The sequence below is a fragment of the Passer domesticus genome, chromosome 3, assembly GCF_036417665.1.
Source record: "Passer domesticus isolate bPasDom1 chromosome 3, bPasDom1.hap1, whole genome shotgun sequence".
NCBI lineage: Eukaryota > Metazoa > Chordata > Aves > Passeriformes > Passeridae > Passer > Passer domesticus.
The window spans coordinates 119380504-119400661 of record NC_087476.1 but is presented as its reverse complement, the minus strand read 5'-3'; the positions used below and the strand labels follow the sequence as shown (position 1 = coordinate 119400661).

Sequence of the window (20158 nt, the reverse complement as noted above, 5' to 3'; positions counted from 1 at the left end):
GCATCAAAGAGGCTTTTATCAGTTGATTCGTGATTTCATTTTGAGTTTGATTTGAATTTAAGAACCCCTCTGTAGACCTAAATTTTGTTGATAATCTCATTATCTGTGTGTAAAATGCACTCACATATAAATGCATGGGCAATTTCATCTGTTTTAACAGCTGCTCAGCCAACTTAAAGGAAACCTGGAGGAGGAAAACAGACACCTGCTGGATCAAATCCAGACTTTAATGCTGCAGAACAGAACATTACTGGAGCAGAACATGGAAAGCAAGGATCTCTTCCATGTGGAGCAAAGGCAGTACATGTGAGTTGTGAAAAAGGGAAATCACTGTGATTAGGGCAGTGACACCAATACCTGAATTAAAAAAAAAAAAAACTTCTGTTAAATATAGAATTGAAGATGTGCTGCTTCTGAAATGTTTCTCTTTAAAATAAGAGTTTCAGTGATAAATGTAAAACTGATAACTCAAAATATCAGCATTATATTTGTAGTTCTGAAGGATCAGTGCAACTGATGATGCAAATAAGGAGTAAAAACAGTATTCCTCATTCTACTACTGGCAAAGTTTAGATTTGTAATCACTGTATTTGTAGATTGATAATATTCATACATGAGTCTACATACATTGTAGATTAATTTGTAGATTTGTAATCTAAGCTTCTTTAGTGGACTTGAGAGAAGAGAAAATGTGCTTTTCTAAATCATAGGGCACTTGATTTAAAAAGGAGGAATGTGTAAAACAGGCAAATGGAATTTTATTCCATTTTATATCATGAGGTTAAGCCTAAGGCTGATTGTTTGCTGTCTCTCTTGCTTTTTCAATAAGAAACAAGGGTAATGTAAGAATTCCACACAAAAGGTGGCAATTCTCAGATAACAGATTCCCAGAGGAATGTGCAGCCCACACATCCTGTATACATTTTTGGAGCATAAATTATCATTAATTTCTGTTTGCAGTGACAAACTAAATGAATTGAGGCGGCAGAAGGAGAAACTGGAGGAGAAGATAATGGATCAGTATAAATTTTATGAGCCATCTCCACCAAGAAGGTACTGCTGAACATGATGTAAAATAAAACACAGCTCTAAAGCACGGCAGACCTGTTCTGTTCCCGCTGAAATCTGAGATTCCATTACAAGTGTGGGATCAGAATCACGTCTGTCTTGCATAAAAATTAGTTGACTCTGCAGGCCTAAAGCAGTGTGTTGTAAATGCAGTGATGTGCTGTGGTTTTGATGACAGAAGGGGCAACTGGATCACCCTGAAGATGAGGAAGCTGATCAAGTCCAAGAAGGACGGGAACCGCGAGCGCCTCAAGTCGGTGACGCTGACGCCCACGCGCTCCGAGTCCAGCGAGGGATTCCTGCAGCTGCCCCACCAGGACAGCCAGGACAGCTCCTCCGTGGGCTCCAACTCCCTGGAGGATGGGCAGACCCTGGGCACCAAAAAAAGTAGTAGTGAGTACTGCAAACCACTCAGTTCCGTGAATAAACCTTGGCTAAATTTTGGAAAAGATCGCGTGTCGTGGAGGATTTGTAAAGATCATTTCTAAGTCTGTAGGAATGAAGCCTGAATTGATTTATGAAGGGCAGAACTTCTTGAAAACTCCCTGAAGTGTTTGAGCAGAACTAGTTTTGAGCATTTCTGTATCTCAAAATGCAAGTGTTAAAATACACTCACAGTGCCTGGGTAAGATGAAGCAGGCACTGGTACTGGGTCAGGTGAGCAGGATTTGGGATAGAATGTCAGGTGTCACCACAAGGACCCTTTTTGTTTCTCCCTCTTGTCCCAGCATGACTCTTCCCCCTTGTTTTGGAAGTGTTTTCTAAGCTGTGGCTGTGCTAACATCCTTGAGTTGCTAAAAACACCTTCTGTCTGAAGGTGTTCCCTCAGCATCTCACACAAAACCAACGATGAAATTTGGTTATGCAACCAAAGGAAGTGTTAATGTAGAAACACAACCTGTTAAAAATACAGGAATTGTTACTGATCCTGAAATTGGAGTGAAGTGGTTGAGAGGGAGAATGAGGACTTAGAGAATTGTGATCAGATGGAATATTGCAGGCACAATTTGCTGACCTTGAAAGATTTGATAGCCATCCCATTAGGGTGCCCCATTAGGATGTATAAGGTCAGATTCTGTATATTACTATTTATTATCTGTGTTTTTTGTTCTTCACTCTTGGCATGAATCATAAACTGCCCAGTTTCTCACAACTTGAGAGGTAGTTACAGCCAACTTTTCAGGATGTAATGGTTCTGTTTAATAACTATGCACCAAAAGCATTTTGGCTGTGCATGTAAAAGCATCAGAATCCATGTGCATTAACAGTCACTTCCAGTTTTTGCACTACTACTTTTAAATTTAATGTATTGGGTTTCAAAAGACAGCAGGTCTGGGGTTTGTGCCAGCTGTGAATTACTACAGCCATTATGATGTGGTTTTTTTTCTTCTGTGCTTCTTGCAGAAGCTTAGTCAAAGTTAAAAACATCCCAAAAATTATATTTTAAAATCAGATCTGTATTTTTTTAATAACTGAAGAAAAATAGTTCAAGGGTACATTTTAGCACTTTTGTTACTAACTTATCCCTTTGGGGACTCAACTTTTTTCAGTGTAATTTTCAAGACAGATACTTTTAAACTTTTTTAAAAAGCAGCTGTTGCTTTTACATCCAAACCGTGAGTGGTGTGGAACTGGGGAGTGACTGAAGCAGTCCTGGACGTGTGTCAGTGGGAACTGGGAGCGTGCACGCTGTGGTTCAGCCCATCTGCATCTGTGTCAGCAATGTCATGTTCTGGAAGGGCTTTTCTGTGACAGTTTTCTTTGCATGATCCTTGGGACCTTGTAGTGTGCAGTTACCCTCCTGGGGAGCCACGGCTGCAGTTACGGTGGCTGAGCCTCAAAAGAGGTTTGAAGCTGTTCAGACCTCATTAATTTTCTACTCCATGGACCTTGCTCATGTTCCCCTTAATCCCAGTGTATTTATCCACAAACTGGAAGGGCTGATCTAATTCCGGATCCTAACCTTCCTCCATTACACATGTCGCCATGGAAACCACAGTTTTGGAGAGAATTCGGATGCATTTTGTGCCAACTCAGCTCTGACAGTCTCTGAGACAGAGATCTGAGACAGTTTGTGCCTCACAAAGCAGAGAGAATAGCTCAGTGTGACGAGTGCTGGTGATGGTGCACATTTTGTCTTCTTCTTCTGCTCCTAGAGTGACTGTAAGTCCTAAATCCTGGCATGTGGGGATTCTTTTCCATGGGAAGCAGTTTGGCAGTAGCAGCTTCCACTGAAGGAGCTACAGGAGGGAGCAAATGAATGCTGCCTGTCTGTGCCAGTGCTGAGGTGTTGGAGCTCCCTGTGCTGGCTGAAGGCAGCTCTGGAAGAGTTCTGTGCCTCCCTGACCTCCAGGAGCTGGTTCCAGCAGGAGCTGCTGAGGTGAAATGTCCTGAGTGTCCTTGAGTATGGCTCAGGCTTCTGTTCTCCAAGGCCTTGCAGGCCTTGTGCCTGCTACACTTGAGGAGGCAGGAGAAGGCAGCTCACCTTCCCTGGCACAAAGCAGCCATGTTCTGAGCTGGAGGACTGAGTATCTGACACAGAGATCTCCAGGATACACAGGGCTCACACCCCCATTCCCTGTCAGATACTGATTTAAAAGTGTTTGCTGTGTGTGCCATCTGTAGTTTTTCCTCTTTTGTGGGTGGTGATGGAGATTGTTTTTCCAACACAGGCCACTTTCTCATGCAAATGTTTCCAGGTGAGCTGTTATCTCCCTGGGAAAGTGATTTTGGCACAAAAATCAGGTTACCCTGTTCTCAGAGAACACCACCTGATGTCTCACAGCGTGGCCAGAGCCTGTGTCTGATCCCTGTGGGAAGGAGGGGGTGCCTGGAGGGCAGCTTAATCCTGCAGGCAGTGTGTGCTCCTGACTGCAGGGTTTCACCTTGGCTTTTCATGCCTCCTTGTTCCCAGGTACTGCCCACAAATTATTACTGACCACCCCTGATGATCAGGTGAGTGCCACGGATCTGCTCTGTGCAGAGCTTTTCCTCTGGATGGGGCCATCCTGAGCTTTTCCAGACAAAACCCAAGGCAGGCAGAGGGGATTTTTGTTTTCTGTGGAGACATACAGATATCCTTTGCTGGCTTCCACTTTAGCCATTTCAGGAAGTTAAGAAGTTCCCAAGGAATTAGGGCTGTTAGTAAAATGTCATCTCTGCTAGGAACACCATTAGCAGGTATGCCATGTCACAGAGGGACTAAAGGGAGTGCTCTGGGCTCCCAATACTGAGGCATTTTGAAGATTTCTGCTTCATATTTTCTTCTGTGCATGAACAAAAACATGTCAGGATTTTAATACAGAATTCCCCAGAGGATTTCAGGCAAGCAGGAGAGTTACAAAATGGGATGTTTTCTGCTCACTTGAGGAATTCTGCAATACTCATTATTCATTCTCACCTCAAAAAGCAAGAAGGTATTCATGGAATGCTGGAAAGAAAAAGAACAGTTGATTTCTGCTGTAGCTCTGCCATCCCAGGATTAATTATTAGCATTACTATTCCAGGACATTTTCTGAGGTGAATTCTGTGCAGATATTACTGACACAGTTTCCCCTGCAAGCATTTTGCCTTTTGATGCAGGGCTTGCAGGACATCAGTGGTTGCAGGGGTTTCCTGGTGGGCACAGTTGCTGAGAACCATAAATCAGCCCTTTTGGAAGGGATCTGTGTTAATGGACAGGAAGGACAGGTGACTCAAATGGTTCTTGAGCATCCTCTGGTTACACTTTCTTAAGTTTTGGGAGTTTTTAGTGAAGAGGAGTCAGTTATGTTCCATAAAGGATTACAGAGGGATGAGTTATTTTGTCTGTAAAGGATTATAGAAGTTAGAGAGGAATTTTTTTTTCCTGTGTGATCTTGATGACAAAAAGTAGAGCAGAATGACCTCTGTGGTTGGATTAATTTGTGAACCTGTTCCTGTGGGTGCAGACATGGGAAGAGCTGATGGAGAGGGAGGAATAGGGAATGTTTCAGTGCCAGGGTAGCTCATGTGCACTTGTAAATGGAATATATGATATATATGCACTGCTCTGTACACAGAACTGCTGTGTGCCAGGCTGGGGGAGCAGGGCACACCTCCCAAAAGGGGCTGCAGAGACAGACCAGGCAGAGCATGGTCTGACAGAGCTCTGCAGAAAGCAGAGCTGCTGCCATCTCTGCAGAAATCACTGCTTCGGGGAATTCCACCCTGTGTCCCCTTCTGGATCTTTCCACGGTGGCTCCTGTGCCTGGCATCAGCCCCCAGACTTACCCAAGGCAGGTCAGCAGTTCCTAATGCAGAGTTCCTGACTCCAAGGACAAGATTAACTCGTGACTTCCCCCTCCTCCCTCTTTTAATACTATTTGTAATTTTAACTCTGTAATTCTCCTGGTAGAATTTAACTCGGTTTTCCTTGGGCCCTCCCAAAACGTTACAGCAACACTCACATTTGGATTTTCTTTTGCTGTTTTGGTTTTTTTTTTCCTTTGGTGTTTTTTCAGCTAAAATACTTGCACATTTGAAGCAGATTGATTTTAGTATTTTACCAAAATACTACCCACAAGTTATATTGATCAGAAGGCCCTTTCAGGTTTTCTGTGAGACAGTAGATGACCAAAGTTATTACTGAGCACAGAATGGAAGAGCTGAAGACTGATAATAGACTGTGTCCTCTTAGATTTGCAGGCAAAGCATTACAGAATTGATTAACCCCCCCAAAATAACGATGTCAACATATTTCGACATAGAAATTGTACTTAGAGTTGCTTTCATTTTCAGCTTTTTTTGCTTCACATTTTTCTTTATGTTAAAAAAATGCTGTTTTTCACAGTAAAAATTACATAGTGGTCAATTCCTGTAATCACCTGCAGAGAAATTACATTTATTTTTTCAAGAGCTTCAAACTGTATTACCCTCTGCACTGTAATTTTCAGTGCATTTCTGAGTGATCTGTGGAAGTTTTCCTAGTGCAGTTTCCCTGTTTCTGTGTACTTTCATATTTCATTATCACCAGAAGCAGGAGAACGATAGCTTTTAGCATAGCATACCTAGCTTAAACTCAGACATTCATTTCTGTCCTTAGTTTCAACATTTAACTTCCATCTGTTCTTCTCCCTTTTTTTCTTTCATTTCCCTGTTTCCGTTTTTCCTCATGCTATGACATAAAAGTGGGTGCACTGAAAAGACTGCCCTTTTTGAGGAACAGACCGAAGGAAAAAGACAAAATGAAGGCCTTCTACCGTCGCTCCATGTGTAAGACTTTATGACAGTTCAGCTTTTCTCAATGGCTACACTGGCTTCCGTTACTAATTTTTCACTAACCTCTCCCTGGACTGCGCTCTATTTTTCCTCCTCTTTTGCAATGTGCAAGTCCTGCTACAGTACAAGGAGCTGGAGCTTTTTCTTTTTACTTTTCTTCCCCCCCAGTTTTTAATTTTTTTTTTTTTAACTTTGGCACTGAATGCTTTATGTCTGTGCAGCTGTGTAGCCACAGGTTCCCATGCACATGCATATAATCTATTCAGTGCCTTGTGACTGCATATATTTGTATACATAGCTGTCCATATACACATGGCCCCATGTGTATATGAATTTACAGTGCACTGTGTTAACGGAAATGGTTTTAAATGACACCTTTCGTAAGCCTTTTGTTCAGAAGTCACTGTAACTTCTTTTTTTGTTTAAAGCAAGTGTAGGAGATTGGTCTGTCACTCTGCGAGCGTTCATCAGTTCTCGTTGCCAGAATGCTGCATTGATTTCTTTTGTTTCGTTTTGTTTTCTAATGAGGGGTGGCCAGTTTTCTCGAGTTTGGGGAAGTAAAGGTGAATATCATCAGATGTGGTATTTTTCAGATCCTCTCTCTGTTGCTCTGTAAACCCCAGTGTGCCTGCAGTAACCTGCACTGTACAAGGATCCCGTGTCAGCGCCGGCACTCCGTTGTATGAGCACCCGTGCCCGTTTTGTCCCCTGCTCATCCCATTTTCTCACGGCAAGCAGCTGGCAGAGCCTCTAACAGCACCTGGCGCATGGCATCCCTGACAGACGCGTTTTGGGCACCTCCCTGCGCTCAGGAGCCCGAGCCCCTCCCTCCGTCCCTCCCTCCCTCCTGCCGAGCCTGTTGCATGCGGTACCCGGGCTGTGGTTTGCTCCTGCCGGCTGCTTTAATGCTTAGAAAACTGTCCGACCTTTGCAATGCAAATTAACCACCGGAGCGGGTACATTGCCCACGCTGATCATTTGCTTTCATTTGCATCCCAGCCATGAATGACCTGGTGCAGTCCATGGTCCTGGCAGGAGGACAATGGACAGGTAGTTCTGAGCATCTGGAGGGTCCTGATGATATATCCACGGGTAAAAGGAGGAAGGAATTGGGAGCTATGGCCTTCTCTACTACAGCTATCAACTTTGCCACTGTCAACTCCTCCACAGGCTTCAGATCCAAGCAGTTGCTAAATAATAAAGGTATAGGTAGAAGCTTTTTGCACCGTGATGTAACTGTGTAAATATCGGTTTGACTTAATGTTTTAAGTTTTTCAATCTTAATAATTGAGTTGCAGTGCTAAAATAATGAACCTGTTTAATAACTGCAGTTATAAAATGTTTCAAGGTTTTTCCTACAGAATATTTTCTAAGTAAAAATTGATTGCTTTGAAAAATATTTAAATTGTTACCGTTTTACCAATGATAAGTATTTTAATAATCTTTCCACTTTATTTTATTTTACATCTTCCTTTATGTCTCTGTGTGTAGATACTACATCCTTTGAAGATGTAAGTCCACAAGGTATTAGTGATGATTCTAGTACAGGATCGAGAGTTCATGGTAAGATGTGAGCTTTAATTAAATGAATTAAGGATATATGATGTGAATGTTAATGAATTTGTGAAAATACAGTGAATGGCATCATTGCAATGAGCATGCTCTCTCTGATTTTCATATCTATTGTATCATTTCTTCAGATTCTCTTTTCTCTCCTAACTACTACATCAGACAGATGTTCTGTATCTCTGGTAGAAAGTATTTGTGAAGTGCATCTGAACAGGATCAAAACATTTTCCCTTTTAGTGGGAAAATGTTTTAACTTCCATTTGGAGTTAATTGTAAATAAAGGAAGTTAGCATTTCAATCTTAAAAAAATCAAGTCCAAATCTGGCCTGAGTTTTCAATGTTTATTGTTCAGTGAACCCCAAATTTGCCATGTGCTGTAGTTTATAAAATCATTACATGTTCCTTCAAGCAAAGCTTTGAAGTGAAAAATAGGCTATTAATAGAAGTGAAGTTTTAGCTGTACTATAAACATTTACAACGAGTACAAGCAGCAGACATTTTTGAGGCTACTAACAGTGCATTTCCCTTGTATTGGCTTAGGAGTACAGGACTTTGTCTGTGCAGATGCTCTTGCTCCTCCTGTCCGTGGCATTCCAGCCCTGTGCAGGGTTCCCTGTCAGATCTGTTGTAAGTGACCCGACCACAGCAGCCCCTGCATGCCCCTGTCTGAGCCCTGCTTCCCCACGGAGCACTCTGTTTCAATTCTAAACTAGACTCTTTCTCTTTTCCTCTCCTCTGTACCTCGCCATTCCTGTAGTGCCCTTTTCCAAAGTGTCCTCTTGGACCGCCTGGAAATTCCTTCGCTTTCTGATCTGTAAGAATCCACTTTGTTCCCATGGGCATGTTCAGCCTGGGAGGTCGTGCATGATCCTCTGAGCATTCTGGCAGCAGAATGTGAAGGTGCCGTGTCCTCTGCTAAAATGTTGTTCATCATGGTGTCTCCTAATTTTCCATTCAGCTTCCAGACCAGCCAGCCTTGATAGTGGCAGGACATCCACTAGCAATAGCAATAACAATGCTTCACTCCATGAAGTCAAAGGTATGCTGGGGGTGAATTCACATCCGTGCTTCATTTCCATTCTTTTCTCTGTAAGATCAGCTGTAGAGGTTCAAAAACCCCCACAACCAAAACCTCCCACTGCACAGCACAGCCTGTGCTTCCTTGAGTGTTCCACAGCCTTCATTCCCCAGATTAGAAGCACAGGTATTTTATAGTTTTAGTAAATATTACAAGGGTGGTGTTAATTTTTAAGTTACCAACTATTTTAAATCAAACCTAACCTGGATAACATTGTTATAATAAGAAAAATAAGAATTCCCCCCCAAATTACTTTAAAAGCTTTTTAAGCTGAGAAGTTGCTACTTGTTTTTTTTCTCCAAGCATCTTCCTGCGCTGCACTGCTGCTGTGAGCTCTGTGCTGTACAACTGCACAAAATGGCACATGTGATTCATGCTAGAAGCCTTTATATTTTGGTTTTTATAGATTATTAACCTCCCTGGATTTATCAGTATTCTCTAAATTTTATTTATTAAGAACCCTGATGTATTTTTTGTATCTCATGGCTTTTTTAGCTGGAGACTGTTGTGCAGACTAGACTAGAGCACTGCCAGCTCAAGACTTCATTTAATATTCATGGCTTGCATCTCTTAAATGGTGTCTGTTTGTTGGGAAATTTAGGAATGAGTGCTAGCTGAATATTTCTAATAGTTTATATCTGTTGGAATGCTCCCTTCTGTAAAAGATTCCTTGAGGTCATCCTTGCTCCAGTCTGTACAGGATCAGGCATTTCCACCATCAACAATTTATCTTGGTTCAAACTTCATTTCATTTCTTAGGAGTGACATGAGGCTGGAAATACTTGATTATGCATCAGTATTTTTAAGCAATTCATAATTACTGACAAATAAAATGAACTGGTGTTGTGGAATTTATTTTGCATCTAACACCATGTGATTCCTCCAGGTCCCAGTTGTAACAAACTAGGAGTAACAGCAGGAATTTTTGGAGAAGCAGCATTCCTGAGTAGTTCTTGTTGGAGAAAATATTTTCTTTCCACTCAATCCTTTGTATTTCCTTTAACATTTAATTACCCTGTGCCTCTCAGTGATGCTGAACAAGAGTGGAGATGTCTCTTTAACCTCTTGGAATATATTATTATATAGGTGGAGGCCCAGATTGTAAGTGAAAGGTAGTTTTTATTTTTTAAAAAAATTGTGCTGTGTTTGAAGAGCTGCAAAAGGTAAGTCAGGGGAATGTAATTTTACAGAGTAAAAAATAACAACTGAGCTTTTTTTTTTAGTGTTTTAAATAGAATGAATGCTAACAGAATCTGGTAGCATTCCAGATTTCAGTGGGGTTGTACAGGTTTACACGTTTTGGTGTGTTTCTAATGGAAATACTTACTGCCTTCCCCCAAGCAGGTGCAGTGAACAGCCAGAGCAGGCCCCAGAGCCACAGCAGTGGGGAGTTCAGCCTGCTGCACGAACACGAGGCCTGGTCCAGCAGCAGCAGCAGCCCCATCCAGTACCTGAAGGGGCACACCAGGTCCAGCCCTGTGCTGCAGCACAGGACACCCGAGACGCCCGAGGGTCGTGGCAAACACACCAAAACAGGCTCCCCTGGCAGTGAAGTTGTCACCCTGCAGCAGTTCCTGGAAGAGAGCAACAAGAGTAACTCCAGTGAGGTCAGTGTGAGGGTATTTAACTCACAGTGCCCCATCTGTGGGCTCAGAATGAATGCAAGGCACAGTGAGTAGAATTCCTTACAGATTTCCTGGAGCTGTCGGTCACACCTGCATTGAGAGGTCACAGGCACTGACTCCTGATGCACTGCCTGCTTTCTCCAGCAGGAAATCTGTGGAATTTTGCAGCTTGACCCTCTTTGGTCTCTGGGTTGGGTAGGAAAGTGAACCTGTACTGATAAAGGTGTGCAGTGTGTGGGACATCAGGGCTCGAGTGGGTTCACTCTTCTTCTTCCAGTCCAGCAGCAGCTGCTGTCACATCTGTCCTGCATCAACCACAAAGAAGATGTTAGGCTTCATTCCCTGAGGAGACTCCTGTCTGCTTCAGTTTCATCTTCTTAACATTACTGGGAAACCAAAAGTGACCTTGGAGCTTTTTGAAATCTGAGAGGAGTAAGATGAAGGGAATGTTTCTGTAAATCAGTGACAGCTTCTAAGAAGCCCCAAATCACCTCATCTCTGCGGGAATTCCAGGTTCTGCATCCCTGGTTCTTGAGCAGATCTGCCCAAACTCCTGTAGGATATCATTCTGTAGGATCAGGCTAGCCAGTCACTGTGACTGGGGCCTCTCAGGAGGAGGATCCAGGGTTGTCTGGGGCAGGTGACACAAATCTGGAGAAGATTCTGCATTTTTTGGCTCGGTACTTAAAACGGCTCTCACTCATGGTCTCCCTGAGAAGGATTTTTGGGGTTTAAGCACTAGATAATACTCTTGTGGCAATATGAAATAAAACCCACCTAAGTCATCGAGCCAGGTCCACTGCTGTTCACAAATCCCAGAGTCCCTTTCATAGCCTCACAGACCCGTTCTGGGTGGAAGGGTATTCAAGCTTTCCAGTCTTCTCCCAGAGCATTTCCCTAATGCCTTTAGCTTAATTCTTACCCAGTTGTCTCTGGTACCATTTTGAAAACAACTGCAGTCTTCCTTCACTGAATATGAATATTATTCACCTAAACTCTGTTTTTGTGAACTGTACAGAAGACTCCTAAGTATGTATCATAGATGTTTAATACTGCTTTTAGAGTTGAGAAACTTAAAAAAACCTCAAATCTTTGTAGGATTGTTCATTTATGTTCACAAAAATTGCTGAAGAAAGGTAAATATTGCAATTTAGAGACGTCTGCTTTCTGTTTTTACAGATGAAATCTGCAAGTGAAGAGAACCTTTTAGATGAAGTGATGAGGAGCTTGTCTGAGTCCGCGGAGCTGGCAGGGAGGGAGAAGCTCCGAAAGCAGCCTGCAGCTGGCTGTGGGATCGTGAGATCCCTGAGCGTCAGAAACACCGTGGATTTCTCAGACGGACGATCCCTCAAACCGGAGCAGCTGGCGAGGCCCGGCCTCCGGAAGGCTGAAGATCTCTACTTGAGCAGCTCTCCCATCAAATTCACCCCCGGCGCCCCGGGGAAGGCCCGCTCCGTGAAAGAAAAGATCCAAGCAACTGTGACCCAGCGACAATCCAGGGACTGCAACCCCTACGCCACCTTACCTCGTGCCAGCAGCGTCATTTCCACGGCAGAAGGAACCACCCGAAGGACAAGCATCCATGATTTTTTGTCTAAGGACAGTAGGCCGCCCGTGTCCGTGGATGCAGCCCCGGCCGACAGGAGTGCTCCGCCCGGCTCCAGTGAGTACTCGGCACTGCGGGTGTCCTCTCCTTGTGTTCCCTGTGTGCCTGCCAGGGGGGAGCGCGGCCCGCAGGGCGAGGCAGCTCCCACGCTCACACCACGTCACCTAGGAGGCAACTCTGAGCTTCCCAAGCCTTCCAGGATGGAAAGGCCGGGTTGTCGGGAGAGGACTTTGCCGAGCGCGGGTGTGTTCTGGGATAAAGCCAGCGGATCTGGGAGTGGCAGCGCAGGGTCCTTCACTGCCCCCCAGCCCTTCTTATCCCTCAACACCGAGTTAGTCAGCAATATCAGTGGATTGCCCCCGAGATCCACCTCCAAAGCAGCTGACCAGGCAAACGTGTCGGCGTTTAGGTCAGTGCTGAGGAGCCAGGAACAGCCTTGTGCTGCTCCAAAGGCTCAGGGTGAGCCACGGGCAGCTCTGGCCAGGGACCCTGTCCCTGCCTCCAGCCCCGGCGAGGCCCAGTCCCCGCTGCTGGTCTCGGAAGATAACCAGACCCTGTGGTATGAGTATGGCTGTGTATGAAAGAAAGTTGTATTATTCAGTATTTATGTCTAACATGCCATAAAGGTGTTCTCCATGTCCACTGGATGACAGAGAAAACTTCCCTCCAGTGAAGGAGTCATTCCTGGTTTATCCGCAGGGCAGTGTTCCCTGCGGACGGTGGCTGTGGACTGTGGCATGTTTGAATGTGGAATTGTAACCCCACCAAAGTCTGCATGAAACATTAATTGCACTGTGTATATTTTGCATGCCTTTATAATACAAGCTCTGTTTTTATTTGTCATGCATTGCAAATATTTTGGTGTTTTCCTGTTGGTTACTGCTGCATGTTAAACCAAGCGCATGCCCGGAACGGCGCAGGGAACATTCCTGGGACAAGGACAGCACTGGCAGTGGAGCTCGAGCTCTCAGGGCTATCAATAACACACTGAATAATTACCTGGAGGGAAAAAAAACACTTTTTTCCCCTCTTCTTTCAAAAATGAAGTACTAATGGAGAGAAGCATTTGGAGAGATCTCAGTGTCTTCTTGCCCTTTTCATTTATGCTGTGTCATGGCATAAATGCACACGGAACAAGTGCCCAGTAATCCAAGCAGTTCAGTGCCTCTAGTTTGCACAGTAAATATTAATTACTGTCCATATTGAGTGATAAACACATAGACCATTCATAATCCTGAAAGAGGTGTTAAATAGTTGCATGATACACAGCACTTGTCATGAAAAAATGACCTTTTCCACCTTTTGCCTTTGGTCTGCTTTGTCTTTCCAGTCATGGGTTCAGCTGTGGTGATGTGTTTGGTTTTATCAGGGGTCAGATAACAGGCTCCTTGTGATGCATAGGAATAAAAAACTGTCTTGAGTATGGTGGAAATTCATTTTTTCTTGTCAATGGAAGTACCACTGATGTAATAGAAAGCAAATGCTGTAACAGAGTAACAGAAAATGTTAAATTAATGCAGTTAAATAAAAGAAAAAATAATAAAGTTGCTTGCAAGGTTATGGGAGGATATGAATACTTCAGCAAATAACTCCTTAAATTCCAGATGAGCAGCTAAAGAGAAATGTTGAAAAGTAATTAGTTAATGTGCCACTGTCTCTTCATGTGCTTGAAACTTCTCAATGGTAAATTTAAACAGAGTTTAAAATGGTATCAGATTTAAGCTATAATTACACTAGGCTTTCAACATGAGCACTTCTTTGCAAGAGGACATTGGTTATGCCAGTTGTGGGAGCTAAAGTACATTATAAAAATGTTGAATGACAGTATAGCCAGCGGGAAAATAGTTAAAATTGAAAATATATATTGAAAACAGCAAGTGTCACATTCTGTTTTGTACAAATGCATTTATTCTGCCAGCAGTGTTGTGGCAGTCACAGAACCACTGTGTGGGCTGAACTTTAACTCCTTAGTGCTTAATTAGGGAGGGGCAGTGAATGCACAGCTCCCCAAGGAAGAGCAGCAGCTGTCCCATGTGGGAATCTGGAAGGGCTCTGTTTTATTTGGGATGGGAAGCCCTGCAGGTCAGGAACAAGGGCAGGATATTGAATGTGTGTGGGGAATAAAATGACTGAGGATGTGACACAGTCCTTCCCAGGTCTGTACCACTCATTGTTACCAGGCTGAGAAGTCTCTCACTTCTCCCAGTACTGGGCACAGTCAGTTATTGCTGTGCTCCCTCTGGAACTATCTCAGCAGCAAAAGAATGAGAAGTCTGAGCTGTATAATTGCAGTTTCACACGTTTACTCTCACAGAGCACGACCAGTGTTCTGTCTTGGACTATGCCATTTGACTCCAGTTCATCTGTAGTTGTGTTGGGATTAGGTTGGAGGTGAAGAGCACCAGCCTCCCAAGTGATGTGTGCACAAGGCATTTTGCAAGTTGTTTAAAGGATTACAGTCCCAGCTCTGAGAGCCCTTAATACAAACCCATCCTGTGCTGCCAGGGTCTGGCTTTTCTTCCCTGTGCCCTGCAGAGAACAAGGTGTGCAGCTGCTTTAGGTCAGCTCTGGCTGCACAGGCCTTGGGTGTGGTGTTGCCTCCTCCTCTTGCTTAGGTTCTTAGTGACACCTACAGAAACTTCCAGTATTGTCCTCAGCTTTCCTCTTAATCCCCAAGGGCTTTGGAATTGCCAAGCATGAGTGTCCTGGAGCACTGGTGTCTCCAGTCTGCTGGAGTTGGACACTAACCTTGTCCAGCTCAAGCCACTCTGCACTGATCTATAAACTTGCAGGAATTGCATTTCAGTTCTGAGGATAAAAACTTGTTTTGTTCCACTGAGTTCAGGAGCAGCAGAATGTTCTGCAAGAGAGCATTTAATGGCTCTGAATAATGTCTTAACTACATTTGTTTATTACATATGAAAAAAAAAAATGTTGTCATGGACAGAAGGATCTTTTTTTTCACTTTTTGGTCTTTAACAAGAAGTTCGTGGATGTCTATCTGTGTTCAAACAGTGGAAGGCTCCATGGAATTCTTTCTGTTCCCAATCCCTGCTGCTGCTCAGCCACATGTGCATGGCAGGCTGTGAAGCACATGGAGCCCTTGCTCATTCCTTGCTTCCTGCTGCCTTGGGCAGTGCTAAGTTAGAACTGCATGACACTGATAAACACTAAATACATGGCTGCTGCCCAGAAAGGTTTTGTTGTTCAGGTTCAGCTGTTTGCTCACAGTTGAGGTTTGCCTGGCTCAGGGTTTGCTTGATGCTTTGCTTTCAGTGACTGGTGAATTCAGATGCTGCATTTTGCATGTTTGAGCTGTTGCATGCAAAGACAGTTTTGTGGTTTGTGGAACTGAATGTGAACGTTTCTGTCAGTGTGCAGCAGGTCCAAGTACAATGAAAGAAGTTCTTTGCTAGGGTCAGCCAGTTTGAGTGCACCTCATTGCCTTCTCTCTCCATTCATGCAGAAATGGAGGGTTGGTGTAGCTAAGGGTGACACGTACCTGACTGTGGCTTCAGGAATAACACCTGGCTGTTGTAAATGCTGAGATGAATGTCAGTGAGTGTAGCTGAGCAGGCACTGGCAGTGAGTTTCTTCTGTCCCTCTCCTCTGTCCTTTCCTCCTAAAAACAACCAGAAAGTGTTTATGTATCCTTTTGCTCTCCTGATGAGTAGAATGTGTTTTAATGCATGAGGGTTTTTTTTCATGTCCTGATAAACACAATGAATAACCTGAAATGCTTTTCTCTGCAGATGTGGAAGCTATCCCAGAAAGCAGAAATTCAAAAAGCAGGTCTAGGGAGCAACAAAGCTCCTAATTCTATTACCCACTACCTGAGCTGTGGGCCAAGTGGTGAGTTTCCTGCCCAACCTGTAAATGAGATGAATTTCATTTACAACAGACTAACAGCATTCCATCTCAGCCCCAGAGCACATTGCATTAACCAGATGTAAATCCTGCTTGCTTACCTGGCTTCTCTCGCGCTCCCTCCTTAGGCCGGGGCCCGTGGCTCTCCAGAGCTTCTTCCAGAGGCAGGGAACCTCATCCTGCTCAGCCTTTTGCCTGTAAAAATGACATTTATGTTTATTTTTCCAATCTCCTGAAGAAGAAAGTTCAAAGAAATCCCATTAAGAAATAATACTGTAGTCAGTTTTTAGACAGGGACAGGTAAATCTGAAAGAACAGTTGAACAAAACTCAGAGTATCCAGAGCCCCACGGAATCTGTCTTTTTATAAAGCTTGTTTTTGGTGTTCTGTCCTCTTCCTGACTTCCCTGAGCCCCTTTGGTGCATGCTGTTAGTGCTGTTAGTGACTGAACTCTGTGTGTTGTGCCTCTGCACTTGAAGCTTTTTCTTACACTCTTTTCTCTTTCTGCCTTTCGACTGAACACAGAGAGAAAAGTGTCCTTCAGTATCTCAGTGTGAAGCCTTTATATCTGAAGTAACAAGACAGCGACTGTAGGAATCATTAATAAAAATTAAGGGAATTTTTTACATTCTTCGTGACTAGAGCAGGCAAGAAATAAAAACCTACCTACCTACCTTCCTTCCTTGAATCAAGGAGCTCTACTGGAGTCTACTGCCGAAAATGTGTAGATGGTCTTAGGAATTATTGCACATTGCACTGTTAAGATCTACTGAATAAAGGACAGTTCTCATCTCCCTAAGGACCAAGGATTTTAAGGTCTCAAGAATTACTCCAGGGGAAAAAAAACAAACAAAACAAAACTTATTTCATCTTCTGTTTTTGAAATTAGCCACTGATTTGCTTAAGCTTCTGCTAATAATTAGCCAAAAACCCCCAAAACTAGCAGTTTCTATTTACGTCTGTAAATCTAAAGGAAATGCTGTAGAATTTTGTTGAAATGGACTGTATATACAGATACAAAAACCTCACAGCTACTGGCACTTCACTGCCTTATTTGGTTAGCATAATCTGCATGAAATTGCTCTTAAGAAAGTTTATGCTGATTTTTGTTGCATACTGCAAGAGAAAAATTTGTTTACATCCATGGAAAAGCTTGGTAACTAACAGAAGTGGGAGTCATGGGATAATGGTATTCTAGAGACATTGTTTGTCCTTTGTGTTTTTCACATTCCCGAGTTACTCTGCATATGTATGTTCAGATGTTTCTGACAGGAAATTGTCAGGTATGGTTTTTCTATACCTTTTATTTTAATATAAGGCTGTTTTCCACAAATGCCATTTCCAGGATAAGACTGTCTTACGATGTTTGTGTATTGACTAATTTTTTTTTTACTGTTTGTCTTTTGACATGAGCTGATTGTGGCTTAGGAGGTTTCTTGATGGCAAAAAGAAATGTAAATAATATCATATGCATTTTACAATCAGTTCCCTCTAAGGTTATCTTTTACTAGATACATTTTGTTCATTATTGATTTATATTAAAGTCAGCAAACATGATTGGTACGTTTGGTGGTCGCATATATTTGTCTGGAAAGATTTGCAGCAAGCTCAGAGGAAGTTGATGGGAACTGAGACCCAAAACGAGTTGTTCTATTTTATTAAAGCCAGTAAGCACATTCCTGTTCCCTGTGTCACCTGCGAGTGTCCAACAGGCAGGTGCATGATGTCACCTGCAGCTTCCTCAGGAGGTGAGCCCCACTGCCAGATTCAAAAGCTTGAAATCTTCTCAAAAAGAGGAAAACTGAGGCATGCACAATAAGCTTTAGAAGGGGGAGTTTTCTGTTTGTTTTCTTGAAAATTAGTTTATTCTGAAATTTTTTTGGTGATAAAATGGGCTAAAAGATCTGTACTAAGGGCATAGCGGGTATGACAGACACTTCAAAGGCCATAAAGAACAGGAAAGTATCTCTTAACTGTGAATGACAGCAGGTTCAGGCTCATTTCAGGAGCTGGCTTCTCCTCACTCTGCTGCCAGAGGACTGGTGCAGCTCAAACCCCCAGCCAGAGCCATTTGTCACGTTACTGTTACAGAAAAATGCATGGCGTGAACCAGGAGGTTGAAAGTGCAGTGCCAAACACTGCCAGGGTCCCAGCTGGGTCCTGTGCCTGGGGACACTCACTGTCACTGTCACAGCCATGACTCTGGCACTGTGTGTGGAGCACTGCTGGGCACGTGGAAGTGCCCTCAGCACAGCTGGATGTGTCCTTCCCATCACACAGGGATCCCCTCCTGCTCCACGGACCAGCTCAGCTCTGCTCACACTGCCTGCTTTGCTTTGCAGGGACGTTCCCTGGCTCTCTGTGCTCTGCCAATTCCCCTTTCCCTCTTCCTTTCTTAGCCTTCCCAGTCTGTGCCCTTAAAGGGAAATAAAAAACCAAATGTAACCTGGGAGCAGCTTCTCAGTTCCTGCTGCTCCCAGTGCCAGGGATGCCCACGGCAGCTCTGTACCCAGGAATCCCAAACCCAGCACTGCCAGTTCCAGGTCACAGAGGAGGTTCTCGTGCCATACAATGTCTGTGTTCTATTTACTTTTCTGATAGTCTCTGAGGATTTAGTAACATTCCCAACACCTATTATTATTATTATTGTTTCTAAATTTTGTCCAGGACATGATGCAGCCTAACAAAGGAGCTCATGTGTGATTTTTAGGGGTAGCTGATGATGTGTATGTAAATAATGCTTTGATATTAATAAAACTGCCTTAAAGGAATGTACCGAGGTGTGAAACAGAACTAAAAAAGCTCTTATTTAAAACTGTAATTTCCTTTACATATTGATTTTTTTAATGTTTGCCATTGTATACATTTATTAATGATGTTATTAAAATGCCAAACCAAATAATTTTTATTCTTATTTTGTGTGTGTATATTTATACACACTTTTTTCTGGAAACTGATGTTACTGGAAGGGTATTGGTGTTGTGGTGATGTGTGCAGTGAGTATTTCTTCTGGAAGGAAACTGATAAAACTGTAGCAGAATTTTTCTGGACCATGTGTAGTTTGTTCTGTGTGATTTGTGTAGGGCTCGGTAGCTTTTAACTGTACACTATTTTGATACTATTATTATAAAAAAAGAGACTGATTTCATAAGTAAATACAAAAAAAAGAAATCATTCTAAATTTGCCAGATGTAATATTTGAAGCCTGGTAGTTATTATTGCTGAGATGAGTCTCAGGATCCCTTCTGAGGATGAAGTCAAGTCACATTTTAGGCAGTGCAGATTTTAGGATTGTGCACGTCCTTCAAACAATATGTCACATTTAAAACATTCCAGATGTAAAAACTTTGGCAAGTCAAATCTAATACTCTTTTTTTTTTTGAAGTGATAAGGGATTTCAGGGTACCACAATAAAAAAAACTTTTAAGGGGGAGGAAGAGTGAATGGCAGAGAGAGAGCAAGGTAAATACTATTTTTAAAGACACATCCTGGTGTATTGTTGTGGAGCTAATTTAGTGGTGCATTTGTCAATCCAGAGCTGATTCATCAGCCCAGTGTTCCTAAATACCAGATGTTCCCTTCAGTCTATACAGTCCCATGTATCTGGATGTTTCTCTAGTACTCTTCCTACAGCTGCAGCGTTTTTTGGTCCCTTCTTTCCCACTGGACATGGCTCCCAGGATAGGTGGGGCTGGTTTGTGTCTGCCAGAGGTGGAGCTGCTGGATGCTGAAGGGTTCTGTCAGGAGGAGCTCTGAGAGCAGGTGCCAGATCCTTCCAGATGGAGGAAATGTGGTAAGGCTGTGAGAGAAGGAACTTGCCTTACTGTAGATGATGATTTTTCCCACTCAGTTAATAGTAATTGTACATTCACCCAAGATCTTTTACATGCTTTTAATTCATGCTCCTGTAGTTTTGGTTCCAGTTCATCCAGCCTGTGCTGATGCTCTTGCCCTGGAGGAATTGTTTGTACTGACATTCCCCTTGGGCTGCATCCAAAAGCCTTTACCCCCATCCCCTTCAGATTCCATCCCTCATCACTGCTCCCCTGGCTTTGGCATTTGGGGGTGCTCATTGCCATGGGATGTTTACTGGACTTGAGGGAGTTC

General features: G+C 43.2%; 1 protein-coding gene across 22 annotated transcripts in view; it reads left to right on the top strand.

Moving 5' to 3' along the window:
* Positions 1-16911, top strand: part of CCDC88A (coiled-coil domain containing 88A) — a 63853-nt gene extending 46942 nt beyond the window's left edge. For 5 of the 22 annotated variants that reach the window (XM_064415547.1, XM_064415548.1, XM_064415550.1 and 2 more), the window contains 11 exons: positions 161-306; positions 961-1053; positions 1247-1461; positions 6217-6300; positions 7306-7509; positions 7798-7869; positions 8416-8502; positions 8633-8689; positions 8834-8914; positions 10295-10560; positions 11758-16911. In XM_064415547.1, the coding sequence (XP_064271617.1) occupies positions 161-306; positions 961-1053; positions 1247-1461; positions 6217-6300; positions 7306-7509; positions 7798-7869; positions 8416-8502; positions 8633-8689; positions 8834-8914; positions 10295-10560; positions 11758-12765 (2313 nt within the window). In that variant the 3' untranslated portion in view covers positions 12766-16911. Of the gene's footprint in view, positions 1-160; positions 307-960; positions 1054-1246; positions 1462-2211; positions 2230-6216; positions 6301-7305; positions 7510-7797; positions 7870-8415; positions 8503-8632; positions 8690-8833; positions 8915-10294; positions 10561-11757 lie in introns of all 22 variants that reach the window. The other 17 variants (XM_064415564.1, XM_064415562.1, XM_064415555.1 and 14 more) reach the window with 15 other exon arrangements.
* The last annotated feature ends 3247 nt before the right edge of the window (positions 16912-20158 follow it).